General features: G+C 49.6%; 4 protein-coding genes across 5 annotated transcripts; all 4 read left to right on the plus strand.

Moving 5' to 3' along the window:
- Positions 1-5,878: 5,878 nt before the first annotated feature.
- On the plus strand, positions 5,879-6,843 carry LOC112894150 (Bowman-Birk type wound-induced proteinase inhibitor WIP1-like). The gene is made up of 2 exons (XM_025961772.1): positions 5,879-6,076; positions 6,431-6,843. The coding sequence occupies exons 1-2, from the start codon at positions 5,995-5,997 to the stop codon at positions 6,619-6,621; spliced, it is 273 nt and encodes a 90-aa protein (XP_025817557.1). The 5' UTR covers positions 5,879-5,994; the 3' UTR covers positions 6,622-6,843.
- Positions 6,844-7,805: 962 nt separating this feature from the next.
- LOC112891399 (tetraketide alpha-pyrone reductase 2) lies at positions 7,806-9,287 on the plus strand. Its single transcript, XM_025958245.1, has 4 exons — positions 7,806-8,135; positions 8,230-8,585; positions 8,689-8,851; positions 8,953-9,287. Exons 1-4 carry the CDS (start codon positions 8,030-8,032, stop codon positions 9,285-9,287), a joined length of 960 nt encoding a protein of 319 aa, XP_025814030.1. The 5' UTR covers positions 7,806-8,029.
- Positions 9,288-11,179: 1,892 nt separating this feature from the next.
- On the plus strand, positions 11,180-12,455 carry LOC112895399 (Bowman-Birk type trypsin inhibitor-like). Its single transcript, XM_025963349.1, has 3 exons — positions 11,180-11,318; positions 11,410-11,625; positions 11,830-12,455. The coding sequence occupies exons 1-3, from the start codon at positions 11,195-11,197 to the stop codon at positions 12,069-12,071; spliced, it is 582 nt and encodes a 193-aa protein (XP_025819134.1). The 5' UTR covers positions 11,180-11,194; the 3' UTR covers positions 12,072-12,455.
- A 1,726-nt stretch (positions 12,456-14,181) lies between these two features.
- Positions 14,182-17,632, plus strand: LOC112896018 (putative receptor-like protein kinase At4g00960). Of its 2 annotated transcripts, none has more exons than XM_025964052.1 (5): positions 14,182-14,714; positions 15,364-15,562; positions 16,492-16,729; positions 16,815-16,965; positions 17,077-17,632. In XM_025964052.1, exons 1-5 carry the CDS (start codon positions 14,478-14,480, stop codon positions 17,473-17,475), a joined length of 1,224 nt encoding a protein of 407 aa, XP_025819837.1. In that variant the 5' UTR covers positions 14,182-14,477; the 3' UTR covers positions 17,476-17,632. The 2 variants fall into 2 exon arrangements, with proteins under 2 accessions (XP_025819837.1, XP_025819836.1); XM_025964051.1 differs by having other exon boundaries at positions 14,186-14,714; positions 15,352-15,562.
- Positions 17,633-18,043: the final 411 nt, after the last annotated feature.

Consider the following 18,043-nt stretch of genomic DNA (forward strand, 5'->3'; position numbering starts at 1 on the left):
AACGAGAACAAATCTCTCGGCTCAAGTAATTCGGCCTAAGACACTAGCTAGAGCTGACGGAAACCTTTCTGCGACCGGATGAATTCTGGTCACGCGTGTTACCTAGAATAACGCCCGGTCAAGATAGCATATAGAAGACTAAAACATTCGGCGTGCGATGCGCGCCCTAACATTTGAACAATCACAAGCAAGTAACCATAAGGCTGAAAACAACAAACTTTATATAAATGTGAGAAGAGCAAATCTTGTAGATATTCTATGGCAATTTGGAAGAAACAACAAATGTGAATAAAAGCATAAAAAATTCATCAAAAGAACAAATTCATGGTAGATTATACAGTCATTTCCATCTTGCAGAGCAAACCGATCAGTGTCGGCATATTCTGACAGTATTGATATCAGTAAACGCAGTGACCTTGTATAACCTTAAATTATATAACTATGGAAGTTGGTGATAACTAATCCTCAATCATTGACATCAAGCCTTTGCACCGTGTTGCATGACATGACACCTACAAGATAAGGCAGTAACAACTTCAAGCCTAAGCCAGTAGTAGGCAGCAACCACGGATACTTATCCTTGCACTTGGAAGTGACCTGAAAATTAGTAACCACACATCTTAATCATATGTATTAAACAGAGAATTGAGAGCGAGACACCAATTTTCTAGAAAATTTGACAACAAGCCATGACCATAATCTCTATACATGTCTAACGACACTATTTTAGATGCAAAGCTACATGTTCTCTGTAAGCATATAAAGCAAGTATGCCAAACAAGTAAAATGAAGATCTTCTATAAAGCAGAGAAACTCAATTTACCTTTGCAGTACGAAGTTCTTCACCACAATTACCTAGGCAAGAAGCAAGAAAGCTAGAAATAAGCTGTAGTTAGCTGATATTAACAAAAGATACAACAAAGAACTAATCACATCGAACAAGCCATTATAGGATTATCAAATATTTTTCTCACAAAACGTAAGCTACTTCTTTAACAGCATCAGATACATTACATTTCTGTTGTATCTATTTGGCATAACTATATGACTTATGAGTACTGAGGTGAACTGCTTTATGTAGTAATCTTCTTTCAGTACATTTTTATGTTTCGGATACACACTTTTTAGACATCTGCACACTCTTTCACTTTTCTTCCAAAATTCAGGTAAAAAATAAACTGGAGCTATGTATCAATACTACAACTGTTTTGATCATAAGGTTACCATGATTTGATTAATAAATATTGTTGAATGCCCATGAAGGGTAATTGAAAAAAAATAAGTTTTCTTAGAAATTTGAAAAAAAAGGAAGAAGATACCCCCCCACACACACATGTTATCACAGATCAAGAATACTAAACCAAAATGGCAGACAAAAATCATATAATAAAGAAGAAAGTAGACTCGGACCAAATTTCTTTTCACAAACATGCCTCTCATAGAAAAACAAAAATATCTGATGCTAATTTTCAGAGAGATATATTAAACTGCACTTCAAAGCATGACAAGCTAAATCTGATGTATAACCAATGCCATCTTGGCGGTTGGTGAGCCTGAGGAAATTATAGACAACACTGCTCTTCAGCTTGCAAAGAAACCAACGGATTAGCAAATGGTACTGCTAAGCAGCCTACGCAAATGACATTTCAGTCTTCTAGGTGCCGTGCTAACATGAGATTGCTCTTATTTTGTTGCAATATAGATTGACGGGACAACCATAGCATGCCAGCAAGTGGAGGACCAACTCGCATGACATATTTGTTTCAATTATTTTCTACTACAGAATGTATACCAGGTGGAAAAAAATAATCAGGATATCAATATTAACTTCTTAGAAGGCACGGATGAAAAATACACATCACATGTATGTGTCTATACACTGTTTTTCATAATTCTAAATTGAATGACAAATTATTCTGACTTCCTGAAACCCTTACCGTGGTGTTTACGATGATGCAGGCACATAACGATTGTTTTTACAGTTATCAAGGCATGACATAACAAATTTTACATCCAGACATTTCCCTTTCAGTCACCTCAATATGGAGATGTAAGCATCTCAATCCAGAGGAGCTGAATACGTATTTACCTCCTCTGATGCTACCTAACGTGCTCGTGCTCGCCTTCCTGCTCCGGCTAGAGGAGCTCGATTCAAGGGAGGAGAGGCTGATTCGAGGGAGGAGAGGCTAGTTCGATGCAGGGAGAGCTTGATTCGTGACTCGGTGAGGTCGATTCGAGGGAAGAGGAGCTTAACTCGTGGTTCGTTGAGGTCGATTCAAGGGAGTAGGAGCTGGATTCTCTGTTTGGCGAGGTCAATTTGAAGGAGGAGCACTATTTGAGTAAGGAGAGCTCAATTCAAGGCCCAGCAAGGTCAATTCAGGAGGAAGAATGCGCGGCGCCTCTCATTGACCTTGCTGGGCCTTGAATCGAGCTCCTCCTCCTTCAAATCGACCTCGCCAATTCTATTTGTTTGTTGATGGCACCGTGCACCCGCCGGTGGCTGACCCCAATCCAGCCATCGTCTCTGGAGCTGGAGCACAAGAAGCGCCACCAAACAGCATTTTTGGCAAGCTAGAGTGGCAAGAAGCGAGAGCAGCAGGAAGCAAGGAGCAGAGTGGAGCAGAGCTGGGTTGGAGCGCCACTAAAGCGCCCTGAATGTGCTTGTTGCGTGGTGTTTAGCCGACACCGCGGACACAGACAACCAAATAACTTGGCTTGCTTGCGTTGGAAGTGGAGCCGTGGAGGCGCTGAGTGGATGGAGCGGGCGAGGCATTGGGAATCCCTCGAAGTCGAGGCCACGCCGCCGCCACCTTCGCCAAGCTCCACCCATCAGGACCCGAGAGCAGGAGATAGGAGAGAGGGGCTGAGACATAGGATAGATGAGAACTTAGGAGGGAGGAAGGAGAAAGAAGAGAGCACCTCTACATGGACCGCGCCACCATACATTCCCCCGCCGACAAGGCTGTCGCCGCCACTGCCTTCCTTCGCTAGACCGTGCCTTCGCTTCGTGCTTCGCTTGCTGGATCCGCGAGAGCCGATAAGGATTGGGAAACAATGTGGGCCTTCTCACATGAAGGGCCGAGGCGTCGTGGTGGAGATGGACCTAGACGCCATGCTCCTCCGCTGCCCAATCCGCGTCGCGCCACAGCTGGTGTTGCCAACGCACAAGCCGCGCCGGCCGTGCCGCTGGTCCTCCTCCTGCACACCCACGCCGCGCCCGCCTCCTACGCCGCGCCGCTGCTGCACGGCCTCTGCTCCTGCGCCCATGGGGCCTCTCTGCTCCTGTACCCGCACGAGACCCACGCTGCTACTACTCCTCCTCCTCCTCGCGTGCGCGGCGCCTTGCTGCCGACCACACCGCGAGCAGGCCCGCTGGATCCACGCTGGCCCTTGTCGCGCGGAGGGGTAAGGGGCGTAGAGGGTGCTGTTGGGAAGAAGACGCCAGGAGAGAGATGAGAGGAGGCGCCGCTGGGGTACAGAGAGAGAGGAGGCGGCGGGGTTGGGGAGAGGGGCCGCGTGGATCCCGCGGGAGCAGGCGGCGGTGGCGGAGAGCAGGAGGAGCGATGGTTGGGAGGGGCGACAGAGGCAGGCGGAGAGGAAGAAGGGGAGGGGAGGCGGTGGCGGGGAGGCAAAGAGCTGAGAGGGGCGGTGGCGCGGAGCCGGGAAGGAGAGCGAGGGGGTTAGGGTCTGGGGCTGCGGGAGGGGGTTGATGTATAGGTGCCTGGGGGGTTGTAAACACGATAGCATTTATCTAATTTTCCTTCTTTGTGTTGAAATAAATATTAGCTGCGTTGAAATAAACAAGGTTTTACGTGGAAAATATACGAACGTGGTTACTGGGCCGGATGAGCTGGGTTTAGTTGTGAGTTCTAGAAAACCGGAGGGTATTTTTGCAAAATAGCCAATTGCCAGCCTGAACCACACGCATCCGTTTTCACGCGCGAAGCGCGGAGGGGAGGGGGAACCAGAAGGATAAGAAGAGCCAGGCGCGCAGAGCTGGGCCGGCGACGACTGCCGAATGGGCCTATGAAGTGATGAGCCGCGAGTCGTTGGCCTTTGCTTGGAAATTTCGACAGCCTAGTAGACCGGAATGTTGGTTAGGAAGGTCTGGCCCATTTAGAAATTACATAGGCATACATCATCCACGACCCGTCTGAGTGGGCCGATCTACATACAGCCCGTGCCATGCAAATACGTCTATTTGGTACTTGTCAAAGCACGATCAATGAGTTTTCACCGAGGAGGCGAGGACGCCAGAGTGGGCTTCAGCCCGTGGCGTTGCACGGCACCTCCCTCGTGAGTCGCTACATGTTGCAAAAACTGCCACTCCGTTCCTAATTTAATTAGGCTTACGAGGGTTTTAAAAAGTCAAATTTTATAAATTTTGACCAACGACTAATTAAATTGTATAAATGCTTAGTGTACAAATGCTACACGAATAGAATCTCTGACACGGTATTGATTTTATAGCAATTGGCGATATATCACAAGAGAAAAGTGATGGTCAAAGTATGTATATCTCTAAAGATTTTTTTAGTCCGTAGCTCAGCTGGTAAGGTTTCTTGTGGTGGAACCTGTCCATCCGGGTTTAAATCTCCGACTCGGCACGGGTGCTCACAGTTTACTGAACGAGACGCATGCAGTGATTTCGTCAATTTGAAGGATCAGCTGGCTCAGTCTCTCTGAGATGCTCGTAGAGGTAGTGTTTGAAAAAACAAAAACTTTTTCAACCCTGGTCCGCCTCATGTTGGCATAAAAACTAGATAACCCATGCGTGCATGTATGGATAAGCTCAGTTGAATTTTTTTTTTTTGAAAGATCAGACCAAGCTTATTAGTGGAGTTAAACCTAACACTCAAGACTAGGCAGCGGCTTCAACAAACTTATTAGAGCATCAGCACCCATCGATACAGCAATTTCTAGTCAGCAGTGTAGGCGTGCCAACTTATCTCAAAAACGCCGCATATGATGCTACCACTGACTTCGTACTACTTCATTACAGCTGCGCCGACTACAGGATCATAGCGAAAAAGTCGCCGCTGTCCGTTATTTGGAGCAGCACGCATACTGAAATTGTACTATTCTGAAACAAGATACACTCGCTGATGATGAGAGCCATTTACAGATAGGAGTAGGACGACAACGCCGAGCCTCCTGCCAGACTCGCCTGCGCAGACGCTGCTGGTGGTGGTGGATTGCTGGCCTCTCCGGTCACGAGGAGCTATGCAGCTGCAGCGCGCTGGGGCAGCGGGGCAGGACGGAGGAGGAGAAACACGTCGTACTACGGCGATGGCGACGGCCGGGCAGATCCACTGTCCCGGCCAGCTGCAATCCAGCGCGGCACCAGTATTACTCGAGCTGCTTCGTTTCCAAAAAAAAAATTGTTGTTTGCTAGCCAACTACTCGTACTAGGCTGCTACAACTATGACGGGCGCACTCCATTTTGGACCAGCGTGCTGGATTGCCGACAAGCTAGGACGATCGTACACAGGACGTTGTATAGATTGGGATGTGGATGCCACTTCCATACCCACAGCTTAGCCGCCGCGTCCAGTCAAACACGCGTACCACGTGTCTTTGCAAAAAGAAAAAAAGTAAGGGTGTGTTTGTTTCACCCCTCTAAAATCCGAAACATCTAAACTTTAGAGGTCCGGCACCGAACAGCCCTCTAATTCAGCCTCTAATAAGACTGCGATTCCTCTAAAGATTTTAGAGGGGGGAAGCACTCTAAAGATTTTAGAGGGGTCTAATGCCAAACGAACACACCCTAAGAGGGAATCATCCGGTCTGGGATGGCCTCTCATGGCAATCATGTGCGTACGCCATGTTCCTGGATCGATCCGGACGCCCGGCCGGCCTAATGGCCTATATAAACAGAGCTGCTCTGGTGGTGAGCCTCATCGGCAGCCACGAGCCCACGACCCAAAAGAGCCTAGCTTCTTACTCCAGGAAGCTAAGCTTTAGTGTCGAGCAGCAAGCAGCGGAAGAGAGAAGATGAAGAGCCGCACGCGCGCTCTGCTGGCGCTCCTGGTTCTCCAGGCCGTCCTGGTCTCTGCGACCATGGCGGACTCCAACGGTAGGCACTCGATCCTGTAAATTTGAACCAGAGCCTTGTTTAGATCCCTTCCAACTTCTAAATTTTTACATTCTCTCTCTATCACATCAATTTTGGGACACATGCATGGAGCAGTAAATGTACGTAAAAAAATAACTAATTGCACAGTTTAATTGTACATCACGAGACGAATCTTTTAAGCCTAGTTAGTCCATGATTAGATAAAATTTATCAAATACAAACGAAAACGCTACATTACCAAAAAGTGCTAAAAGTTATAAACATTTGCGATCTAAACGGGGCCCAAATCATTCCAAGTTTGCTCGAACCAACTGACGACTGACCTGAATGCGAACACGAATACGTGCTGTGCAGGCGTGGGCGCGAGCGCGAAGAAGGCGTGCTGCTCCTCCTGCACCAGCTGGTCGGGCGTTTACACCTGCGACGACCTGCTCACCAAGTGCGCCGCCACCTGCAAGAACTGCGCCGCCGTGCCCACGGACAAGGGCACCCGCTACAGGTGCCGCGACTTCCTTCCCGAAGGCTGCCCCTGCAAGGCCAACTGATCATCAGATCGAGCGTGAGCGTACATCGCCGAGCGACGCATGCTCCGTCCACGTTGCAAAGACGACATCAATAATCCGTTGCTGTTTGCCATGTCTACGCATGTGTCTCGTCCCAGTCGAGACGGAGAATAAAGTTAAGCCAGGCGGACTAGCCTGTTAATCAGTATACTGTTGGTGACTTCGTTCTCAGTACTATTAATTTGTGAATGCTTTAACGAACAAGCGCGAGTGACCTGTGATCAGGGATGCAGAGCCCAGTGCCCAGTGGCCCAGTGTAGAGTAAATAACTAAATATTCATTAAGTGGTTGGGCCGCTAAATTTTGGTTCCGCTTGGTGTTGAACCTGCTGGGTTAACGTATCGGGCACCCGCTGCTGGGCACCCAACCGCCGGAAATGTTAGGGAGTAGATATGTTGCAGAAGGCCCACCCGCGGCCCATCGTCCGTCCAGAGAAGTTTAGGGGCTGCGGGGGATAGACTGTCTTTACTACCCTCGAATCCTCTCAAAAAAGAAATACTACCCTCGAAAAGATCGGTGTTTCCTATTACAGAGGACGATTGGATTCTATAAACACTGCATCGGTACCCTGTAAAAAGCTCCGTAAATTAAACAACGGTGCCTGTGCGGTGCCTGTGCTCCCCAAATGCAGAGGACGTCCCGAGCTCCTCCATCCTCTCTGCCTTCTCTCTCCAACGGCAACTACCATTCCTACGCGATCCTGGTTGGAGGGAAGGGAAGAGTTAGTTGGAGTTTGTTTCAGATATAACTATTAAAAATTGTATTGTGGGGTATAAAGGACATGATATAGGGAGTGTTGGTGGAGAGGATTTTGATGCAGAGGATACAAGGAGGATATAATATTGCTTTGGAGGGGGTGAGATTTAGAGGACACCAGTAAAGTTAGTCTGGGCGGTGTTGTCGGGGTCCAAGGGTGATACCAGACCTATACAGAGAGAGCGCACCGTCTGGGGCTGTCGGAACGGCGGTTGGATCGGTGGAGACGGCGCCGACGCGCGGATGGTGGTGGAGAGCTTCCGGCCAACAAATACATCGACAGCTCTTTAATATTTTGGTTGAATGAACTCTTCCCCCGTGCATGTCATGTCACATCTCCACCGTTCTGCAATTTGGAGCAGGAGTCTTCTTCCCATGACCAACCTAATCCAACCCAAACTTGTAAAAACTATTTCGCATCCAGCCGGCCAACGGATCGTCTTTCATCTCCAAGAGGGGAAAGTAAGACAGTCGCGTAGGTGACGCCATGCACCGATTCAGATGCAGGCAAAGGATATATACACACATGCACACCATGTTCTAGCTCACACCGTCAAGCCGTCAACGAACAGAAACAATTGGAGCTAGAACGAGTCAGGGAGCTCGCTAGCAAGCAAAGAGTGGAGCGAGAGAGATGCCGGAGTACTGCGTGACCGGGGGCACGGGTTTCATCGCGGCGCACCTCATCCGGGCGCTGCTCGCCGCCGGCCACACGGTTCGCGCCACGGTCAGAGATCCAGGTACGCAGCGTCTCCCATCATCAAGCTCCAGGTAGCTAGAGTTTTTCCATCATCAGTACTTGGGTTTCGATGCGTGCATGGACGACGCGCGCAGAGGATGAAGGGAAGGTCGGGTTCCTGTGGGAGCTGGAGGGCGCCGCCGAGCGGCTGACGCTGCTGCGCGCGGACCTGATGGTGGAGGGGAGCTTCGACGAGGCCGTGGGCGGCGTGGACGGCGTCTTCCACACGGCGTCACCCGTCGTGGTCGCCGGCGGCGGCAAGGACGTCCAGGGGGAGCTGGTGGACCCGATCGTGAAGGGCGCGGCGAACGTGCTGCGGTCGTGCGCCCGGGCGCCGGACCGCGCGCGCCGCGTCGTGTTCACCTCCTCCTGCTCCTGCGTCCGCTACTGCCACGCCGCCACGCTCAACGAGTCGCACTGGTCCGACGCCGACTACTGCAAGTCCTACAACGTACGTGTGAACTGACCAGCCGATCGCTCGATCGTGTTCGCGTGCTGATGATTTTGGCCGCTCGCTCGATCTGACATGTTAAATTATTGGATGGTGTACCCAGCTGTGGTACGCGTACGCGAAGACGGTGGCGGAGAAGGAGGCGTGGCGGCTGGCGAAGGAGCACGGCATCGACCTGGTGGTGGTGAACCCGTCTTTCGTGATCGGCCCGGCGCTGGGGCCGAGGCCCACCAGCACCATACTCATCGTCCTCGCCATGCTCAAAGGTCTCGATCGATCTCTAGCTACGATGATCTGCTCATCTGCAGGGCAGTAGAGTTGACTGACGACGATGGCACGCGCGCGCGTGCTATGCAAAATAATGCAGGGGAGCTGGGCAAGTACCCGAACACGACGATCGGGTTCGTGCACGTGGACGACGTGGTGCTGTGCCACGTGCTGGCCATGGAGGACGCCAGGGCGTCCGGGCGGCTCATCTGCTCCTGCGACGTCGCGCACTGGTCGGAGATCCTGGGCTCGCTCAGGGAGAGGTACCCGCAGTACCCCATCCCCACGGAGTGCAGCACCCAGAAGGGGGACGACCGGCCGCACAGGATGGACACCAGCAAGGTCCGGGCGCTGGGGTTCCCGCCCTTCCTGTCCGTGCAGCAGATGTTCGACGACTGCATCAAGAGCTTCCAGGACAAGGGCCTGCTCCCATAGTCCAAAGACCCATCCCTCGATTAATTGCATCATCGCTTACATGAAGAGCAAAGAATCTATAACTGCAGGCTCATGAATGAAATTAGTTGATAGCTGCCAATCTATCTCAAAGTCTAAGCATCTCTAATTTTCTCCCAACTCCAAGTCAAATTAGATTGATCTGTCCAACTTCATATAGAGAAGTATCAACTTTGAACTATTACTAAACTAATGTGGAATGATAAATTCACCGGTTTAATTATTTAAAGGGTTGATTTGCTTTAGATAAAGGATCTGTTTGGATCCACCAACTAAACTTTAGCCGGCTAAATTTAGCTGCTAGGGATTCAAATAGCCTAGCTAAAAGATCAGCTAAAATTTAGCTGAGTTTAACTGTTTCAACATAGATAAAATCAGCTAAATTTTAGCTGAGTTTAACTGTTTTAATATAGGTAAAGCCTTAGGAGAACTTTAAGCTGGCTAAAGTTTGACTTTAAAATTTTAGCTAGCTAAATTTTAGTTGGGTGGATCCAAACATGCTCGAAATATGAGGGATGAATATTATATTTTTATAAGATGATGAAAAATAATCACTTTTTCTTATAGAAAATACTAACTTGAGCTATAAAATCGTCGTCCATGCGCATTCAATTCCATCCATTCCTTCCTCGTCCTCGTCCGCTCCGCCGCTCCTCTCTAGATCTCGCGGTCTCGCCGGCGGTAGGTAGTACACTCCACGCAGATCAATGACGTGTATGACGACGGGTGTCGCCACCATCCGTGCATGCAGCGTTGGGCTTGCCGCACATGCATTTCTGAATAAATAAACCGGCAACGCACGCTAATTAATGAAAGGATCATCTCGATGGTCTTCTATAGTCCATGCACGCATGCGTGGCCTCCGCTCGCTAGCTGATAGCGAGTCCGGCAGCTAGCGATTAATTTGGAAATGAGTAAAATATCTCAAACTGGACTTCTAGTGTTATCTAGATCATTAAATTTTCATACTGCATGTTCAGCTCCATAAATTTACTAATTATATCACGTAAAATTCAAATTACTAATTTTAAGCCATAAAACGGAAGTACTTATATATGCTGATGTACATATGCTGACGTGGAGCTTATATGTGGCTCCAAAATTATTTTTAAATTTTTTGCTCGTCTTATATTTTTGAAATTTTCTTCAAAATTTCATGTCCGAATATTTTTTCTAATATTTCCTCCAAAATTTATTCTTTTTTATTTTCTAATTTTTACAAATTTTGACATATGGGTTTTATTTTTCTTAAAAAATTTATGCAAATCTTTTATATTTGAATATAAAGTAAATTTGTTATGATTTTTTAGTATATATATTTTTTGTATTTAAATAAATTATATAATTTTTTATTTAGCTTAAATAACTGTGATCTGAAGCTTACGTGATTAATAAGTTTAAAGTTTTAAAAATTTAGGGATCTGAATAACACCTGAACTAAATTTAAGATCCGACGATCAACGAGCTCCATGCGCGCAAATTAATTAATGTACGGCAACCAAGAGCTGGGATAGCGCGACACCACCACGGCAACACTTCGATGATCCTTGCAGGAGTGCATGTGAGGCGTCTACTACTGCTACTAGCTAGCTCCTCGGTTGCAAGGCCTGCAGGCAAGATCCGGAGATCTACGAGCTCCACGCGAACGGATTATTATACTGCAAGTCTGCAGCTGTGGTTAACTGCGATCCTCGATCTCCAATGCTGCCACTGCGTGTGTGATCTATCGCCTCGCGTGTCCATGCCCGCTCGCCCCCGCGTGTTCTCTTCTTGCTTACCCACGCAGCGTCCCCGCGCTTTCGTAGTGGTCTCGGTGTACTATTTATACGGCGGGCCTGCATCTCACCTTGTCGCCAAGAAACCAAAGACACACTACTGAGGGTGCAGCCATGGAGAAAAGGGCTCTGCTTCTCGTCGTGGTTATTCTTCTCGTCGGCGGGCTCTCCGCCGCGGCGGCGGCCGGCTCCGGCGACACGGCCGTCATCCGTCTTCCTAGCGACGCCGCCGCCTCAGGTGAGGGCGCTGGTGCATATATTTAACTTGCTACTCCGTACTAGTAGTTAGCTAAGATCGTCGTCCATATTTAAACGATGCGTACGTGCAGAGAGGCCGTGGACATGCTGCGACCGGCAGCCGTGCACCAAGTCGGCGCCGCCGTTCTGCTCGTGCCACGACACGCTCGAGCAGTGCCACGACGCCTGCAAGGAGTGCGCCAGGGTGAGGGATTCCGACCCTCCGCGCTACATCTGCAAGGACATCTACGTCGGGGACCCCGCGCCCAGGTGCCACCGGGACGAAAGGAACCAAGCCCTCCACCGCGGTAACTACTAATACCAACCTTAATTGAAGTTTTTTTATTTACTGTATCTGAAAGCTGCTCGATTTAATTTGTCTGTGTTTAATGGTAGTTCGGTTACTTTCATTAAAAAATGGTAGTTCGGTTATAATTTGCTTGATTAATTTACCGTGACTTCCCTAGAAAAATAATTTACCGTGACGTGCATGAATGCTGCTTGCATTTCAGGCCCCCAAGAGATGGCAGTTGTGAGGGGAGCCAAGAAGGGGAACGGCCAGGAGAGGCCATGGAAATGCTGCGACCGGGCCGTCCCGGGGCCGACCACGCATGGTAAGGTGGTGTGGTACTGCATGGACAAGGTGGAGCACTGCACCTGCAAGGAGTGCATGAAGCTGGAGGGCAGCCACCGCTACTACTGCCTCGACGGATACAAAGGCAGCGACCCCGGGCCAAGCTGCACCCATGCGTGACGTTGATCGTGTAGAAGATGAGGAGCTTGAGACGTCGTCCACGGCAATGGCTGCTGCCTCAAGCTCACTAGTAGAGGCCAGCAAGAGCTAGCAAGCTAGAGCTGCTAGCAGCGTAGCGTGTCTGCACGCCTGTGCGTGCGCATCGATGCATCGTGGTCGATGTGCTAGTAGTGTTGCAGTTGCCGACCTGTGATAATAACAATAAGCGGTCTGGTAGAGTCTGATCGCTTGATCGATGGCGAGGTATGCTCGCAGTCTCGCCGGTAACACTCTGGATCGAGTAGGTCTGTGCAAGTGTAACAGGTCGGATTTTTTTACTACTGTTATGCTTTTTCCCGTTTCCTGTCAGGAGAACATGAATGAAATGAGCATGCTGGGACTATAGATCTATATCCATGTTCTGATTATTACTACTTCAGTTTTATGTTTTAACAATGTTTGCTATGCTCATGCCAGCAAGACCCTATACATCTAGAGAAAACTCAATGCATCTATAAGCAAATCTGTCAGACACAAAATTTCATAGATAAACAAAGAAACAAAATCACTTTGCACATAAAACATTAAAAAAATTAAAATGTTGAAGATCATCGAGGTTCCTTGTGGCGGAACTTTTTCACCCTGAACTACACCCGAGCTCAAATCTTCGACTCTGCATTAGGGCTCGTATAAATTGCTAACTACTGCTATAGCGATACATCATGTCCTCCTCTCATCAGGTGATATTCCCCTCGCGGCCCAACAATAAGAGACGAAAGTGGACGTTAATTCGACCGTGCATGCAGTTGGGTGGGAGCCCGGAGCATCCAAAACAGGCTCATTACATCCATCAACGAAACACGCCTTTGCGGCCCAACAGAAACGGCAGCGTCGTCCCTTTCTTGACAGGAAGCTTCCTTCCTCCTCCTCTCTCTCTCTCTCAAAAAAAAAGGAAGCTTCCTTCCTCCCGCTCGCCCTCGCCTGCTTTGCACTAACCACTAACAACCTGAGGTGACCAGGGCAGATTAGCAGAGGACTTGTCGACGCGAAGGATGATCCCGACGGGCGCGGTTAGGTCGCGTCAACCCTGAAGAAACAAACAGGTGGCTGCGGACGAGCCTCCTCTGCAGTACTGCAGGGGACTCGTTCCACTTAGGCTATCTCCAACCGTCGTTCTCTATATTCTTCTCTATATCCTTCATTTACAGAATTCTCTACAAGATTCTCTCCTCTATATCTCATTTCTCTCCAACAACATTCTCTAAATCTCGTTCTCTATACATTAAACCCTATATTAGAAACGTATTTTGTTCCAAATTTTTATACGTACGTATTTATCATACCTCAAATGTTATGGACATATTTTATTTTTATTTAATTCAGTGTTTAAAACGTAAAGAAAAAATAGAGAAGAGGAGAGAGAATCTTTATATATAGAGGAAACCTATAGCGTTCTCTATTTTAGAGTACCATTTAGAGAACGCTGTTGGAGTAATAGAGAATGGAATCTTCTCTATATATAGAGTACAGAACGCTTTAGAGAATGCCGTTGGAGACAGCCTTACATGTAGCCCCAGCGCAGTAGGACCCGCAGGTCAGTGGCACCGAGTCCTGTGCAGTTCCGGAGGAGGTGGCTGCGGGCACTGACCGCACCAGAATTTTCCTTGCGTCATCCGTTCGGCGAACCAGGTGAGACGAGTGGAACCGCAACGACGAGCAAGCTGCAACGTGCAAGCCAAGCGAAGCGAAAACGACGACCCGGCTCTGCTCTACTCTACGATCCGGCTGGAAACCAACACCGCCTCCGCGCATGGAATAACATGGGCTGCGCCGCGAGCGGCCGGCCGGCCGTGACATGGTACGCTGTACGCAGATGATGAACTGGACGACGCCTCGGTCTTGAAGGTCTTTTTCTTGAACAGAACAGAGGCACGGAACGGGTCCCTCGTCCTCCATTTGCAGCAAGCTACCGCTGCAGGCAGGGCAGGAGCGGGTGCAAGCTACTAGTCAGCGACAACCCGCGCCGAGTCCCGACGACCTACGACACCTACACGCACGTCCAGTCGTCCACCCATCGCGGTCGCCGTTGGACGTGGGCGAGTAATTCCAGCCCCGCCCCCGACCTGCCTCCGCGACTCACCATTCCACGTACATACAAGCCAGGAGCACCAGGAACTAGCTGCGCCGCACGGGCAAGTGTGCGGCGCGGGTGGTCCGTCGGTCTCGGCAGCACCCAGCCGCAGCGGGATCAGGCCGCTCCGCTGACCCGCCCGCGCGGGGGTGTTCGGCTGGCCGGCTCTATTTGTTCGCCTGTTCACCCGCCGAGGCCGGAGGCCCCCTTCCCCGGCTTCGGCGGTTCCGGTAGCCTGTCTGCCGTGGCGGTTCCGTTGGTCACTCGGCTTGCTGTCTGCTGCGGGCCGGTCGGTCATGGCGGCCGCGCCGCGGTCGTGGGCGTGGGCGTGCGGGTGCTGCGTGGCGAGGAGGAGGAAGGGCGGCGCGGGCGCGGGCCAGACGGGCGGCGGCGCCGGCGCCGGCGCGTCGGGGCGGGCGGAGGAGGGCGACGAGTGGAGCCTCTTCATGGACCTGCCCGTGCTCGAGGCCGCCACGGATGGCTTCTCCGACGGCAACCTCCTCGGCCGCGGCGGATTCGGCCCCGTCTACAAGGCAATCCTCACTTCACTTTCTCTCTGCCTATGTGCTTACAGTTCAGTTACACGATTTAGCACTCGCTTAATTTTGCTTCGAAACAGTAGAGGTTTCCTTGGTTGATTTCCTGTTTTAATTATGCCGATCGAGTTGGCACGCGGCGATATTGGTTTGTGGCTGGCAGACTGGGTTCCTGAGTTCCTCCATCGTTTGCTCTCATGTTTTTTATCCTCCAGCAATCAAACATACTCTGCTCGCACCTCAGGGTTCACCTGCTTAAGCAGACAGCTGAATGCATTTTTTCAGAGTTCTGAGTAGCGACAACTGGGTGAACGTGTCCTAGATGGTTTTAAGCACCGCGTCAGTGTCAACTGTGCTGCTAATTTTCAGTTGGATGTGCAGTCATTACTCCAGTGACGTGCACGCATCAGCGGTTCAGCACTCCGTGGTGCTGCTGCAGCCTCACGAACTCGCATTCAGTTCTGACGCGTTGTTTTGTTCAAACAACATCCCCTCTAGTCTGTTCAGAATCGCCACTGTTCTGAGCAGAAGCTGGGACTACAGCACTTGAAAGCAAAAATGTCCGGTGATTGCTGTAGTAAGAGATTGGTAGCATCTACAGTGGTCTGAAACTGCGTCTCTGATCTCGCTGCAGGGGGTTCTGCAGGACGGGCAGCAGATCGCCGTGAAGAAGCTGTCGCTTGGGTCACGGCAAGGCGTGCGCGAGTTCCTGAACGAGGTCCGTCTCCTGCTCAAGGTGCAGCACCGGAACCTGGTGTCCCTGCTTGGCTGCTGCGCTTCCTCCGGTCAGAAGATGCTCGTCTACCCCTACTTCCCCAATGGCAGCCTCGACCATATCCTCTTCAGTAAGAGCTCCTCTGCCTTCCCGATCAAAATAAAAGATATATACTCCTTTGCATTTTGTTATGTATTGCTTGCTCAAAGTTGGATGTCATCATGGTATATATTGCTGTTGCCAAAGTATTTTTTTCTGGTACCATATGCACATCATAATTACTAGTTAGAGTACATCAGCAAGTTGCAGTGTGTACTGGACTGGTTCACTGACTCTAGGTATCTTTTTGTTCAAAGTTCCGGACAATAGAACTATGCAAGACAACTATCCTATAGAGATACAGGAACCCTTTTGGATCGCTCTATTCTAAAGCAGGTAGGTGAGAGGTCGAGTATGTCATGACCCATGACGAATCAAACGACATGAGGTGGCTATATGTCAACGTAATATTCAAAGGGTATTTATCTAGAAGTCATCATAACATCGAATCTGTGACTGTAATAAGTCATTCAGGTGATGTCAGGTCTTGAAGTATCCTTTGATATATCCATACAGCAGCTGTTTCCAAGTACTAGTGCACCAGACCTCAACTGCGTCAAAAAGTACTTGCTTGACTTCTTAATCGAGAAGGCTCAACATATCACATCAGATCAGTTACGAGTCATGACGTGCGTGGTCCTTGCATTGACGCTTTCTTCAAAGAAGATTTCCTGTCCTCTGAAAGTATGCGAACAGAGTATGAGTTTTCTGAACACAAACAAAATAGAGAAGTGGAAATCTTTTGTTCTGCTAAAATATACATCAATCTTTACGACAGAAACGTCAGGAAAACACAGTGAAAATCTGTAATCAAAAGCGAAACACAGTTGGAGTTGTTTGAAGTGTTCAGCTTGGGCATAACTAACTGCATGCATTATACATAGTAGTACAACTTGATAGTAAGATACAGGAGGAGAGCTCTTTTGTCTAACACGCATTGTGTTCCTTGGATACATTCAGACAGGCAAAAGAGTGTGCAGCTCGATTGGCCAAAACGATACCAGATACTCATTGGGTTAGCCAGAGGCCTCCTCTACCTCCACGAGGAGTCCCCGGTGAAGATCATCCACAGGGACATCAAGGCGAGCAACGTGCTCCTGGACGACCAGCTGAACCCGAAGATTTCAGATTTCGGCATGGCGAGGCTCTTCCTGGAGGACGCGACGCACGTGAACACATTCAAGATCTCCGGCACATAGTGAGTACATACCGTTCTGTTCCCGTCGTTTCGTTTCCGTTCACAGGCTGTGCTTTGCGCAAACACCGAGTGTGATGGATCGCAGTGGTTACATGGCTCCAGAGTACGCGATGAACGGCTACTTGTCAACGAAGACTGACGTCTTCAGCTTCGGGATCCTGGTGCTGGAGATAGTGAGCGGACGCAAGAACATCGTCCGGCATGTGGACGACGAGAGGATCGACCTCTTGAACTATGTAAGTGCGAGGATCATCTTGTCAGAAAGAGAAGCATCTCTGCATAATAACCTGCGTCATAAAAATTGACAGGAAATCAGATGTGCTTAGTTTACTGAATCTTTTGTTCAGACGTGGAAGCTGTTCGAAGAAGGACGGTCCCTGGAGATCGTGGACCCGAATCTGTCCGACCCCGACACGGAGCAGACGCTGCTGTGCATCCAGCTCGGCCTGCTGTGCTGCCAGGCCGTGGTGTCGGACCGGCCGGACATGCACAGCGTGCACCTCATCCTGTCGAGCGACTCGCTCACGCTGCCCAAGCCGGGGAAGCCGGCGATCCACGGCCGGACCGGGCGGTGGAGGACAACGACGGCTTCAGGGTCGGCGTCGGCGTCGTCGGCCTCCAACATCAACACCACCAGCACGTTCGGCACCGACACGAACACGACGAGGGCCTCTGTGCTGGCCAATATCGCCGAGGACGAGTCCAGGAACTCCATTTCCATATCCTTCACCACGGAAGGCCGGTAAAAACGATGAGCGGCGGGATTAGTATGGTGAGATGTGAACAATAGTAGTTTTGTGAAGAGTCGCTTTATTGGTAGCGGTTGATTTGTAGAATTTGATTCATATTCAGAGAATGGTAATTAGCTGATTTACCAGTTAAGGAGGCACCTATAATTTGCCAGTTGCAACAGCATTCTTCTCCTCTCTTTTCTTTTCCTGGAGCCAGAGTTTTTCTACGAAGTTCTCGTAACCATGGCCCTCTCTTGACTACGAAATGGGCCCAACCAATGGCATCAAGAAAATTTCTGGCCCAGTACTACTTTCTCTACCTGGGCTGCAAAAGTTATTGAGGGCAGGCCCACGAGTTACAAACGATTAAATTCCCTAAAAATTTTCTTGCAGATGAGAGAAAACCGTCAGCCGGTCCCTAGGGACGTAATCAGTTTCTCGGGTTAGGTTTAGGGTCTTTTCGCAGGGCTTCAAAAACACCTTCAAAACTGGCTTCGCTTGAAGTCCTGATTTTACAACAGCTCCAGATCCATATATAAAGCTGCCCATAAATCTAGAAATAGCTTTCACTGTAGAGCTGAAA

This window comes from Panicum hallii, chromosome 5 (assembly GCF_002211085.1).
Source record: "Panicum hallii strain FIL2 chromosome 5, PHallii_v3.1, whole genome shotgun sequence".
Lineage (NCBI taxonomy): Eukaryota > Viridiplantae > Streptophyta > Magnoliopsida > Poales > Poaceae > Panicum > Panicum hallii.

What these genes read in the sequence shown, in the direction of transcription:
- LOC112894150 (XM_025961772.1), top strand. Translation starts at nt 5,995, where the DNA reads ATGAAGAGCCGCACGCGCGCTCTGCTGGCGCTCCTGGTTCTCCAGGCC. An exon ending in GACCATGGCGGACTCCAACG is followed by an intron (nt 6,077 to 6,430) that starts GTAGGCACTCGA and finishes CGTGCTGTGCAG; the next exon opens with GCGTGGGCGCGAGCGCGAAG.
- LOC112896018 (XM_025964051.1), top strand. Translation starts at nt 14,478, where the DNA reads ATGGCGGCCGCGCCGCGGTCGTGGGCGTGGGCGTGCGGGTGCTGCGTG. An exon ending in GATTCGGCCCCGTCTACAAG is followed by an intron (nt 14,715 to 15,351) that starts GCAATCCTCACT and finishes ATCTCGCTGCAG; the next exon opens with GGGGTTCTGCAGGACGGGCA. An exon ending in TTCAAGATCTCCGGCACATA is followed by an intron (nt 16,730 to 16,814) that starts GTGAGTACATAC and finishes GATGGATCGCAG; the next exon opens with TGGTTACATGGCTCCAGAGT.
- LOC112895399 (XM_025963349.1), top strand. Translation starts at nt 11,195, where the DNA reads ATGGAGAAAAGGGCTCTGCTTCTCGTCGTGGTTATTCTTCTCGTCGGC. An exon ending in TAGCGACGCCGCCGCCTCAG is followed by an intron (nt 11,319 to 11,409) that starts GTGAGGGCGCTG and finishes GCGTACGTGCAG; the next exon opens with AGAGGCCGTGGACATGCTGC. An exon ending in GAACCAAGCCCTCCACCGCG is followed by an intron (nt 11,626 to 11,829) that starts GTAACTACTAAT and finishes CTTGCATTTCAG; the next exon opens with GCCCCCAAGAGATGGCAGTT.
- LOC112891399 (XM_025958245.1), top strand. Translation starts at nt 8,030, where the DNA reads ATGCCGGAGTACTGCGTGACCGGGGGCACGGGTTTCATCGCGGCGCAC. An exon ending in CGCCACGGTCAGAGATCCAG is followed by an intron (nt 8,136 to 8,229) that starts GTACGCAGCGTC and finishes CGACGCGCGCAG; the next exon opens with AGGATGAAGGGAAGGTCGGG. An exon ending in CGTCCTCGCCATGCTCAAAG is followed by an intron (nt 8,852 to 8,952) that starts GTCTCGATCGAT and finishes AAAATAATGCAG; the next exon opens with GGGAGCTGGGCAAGTACCCG.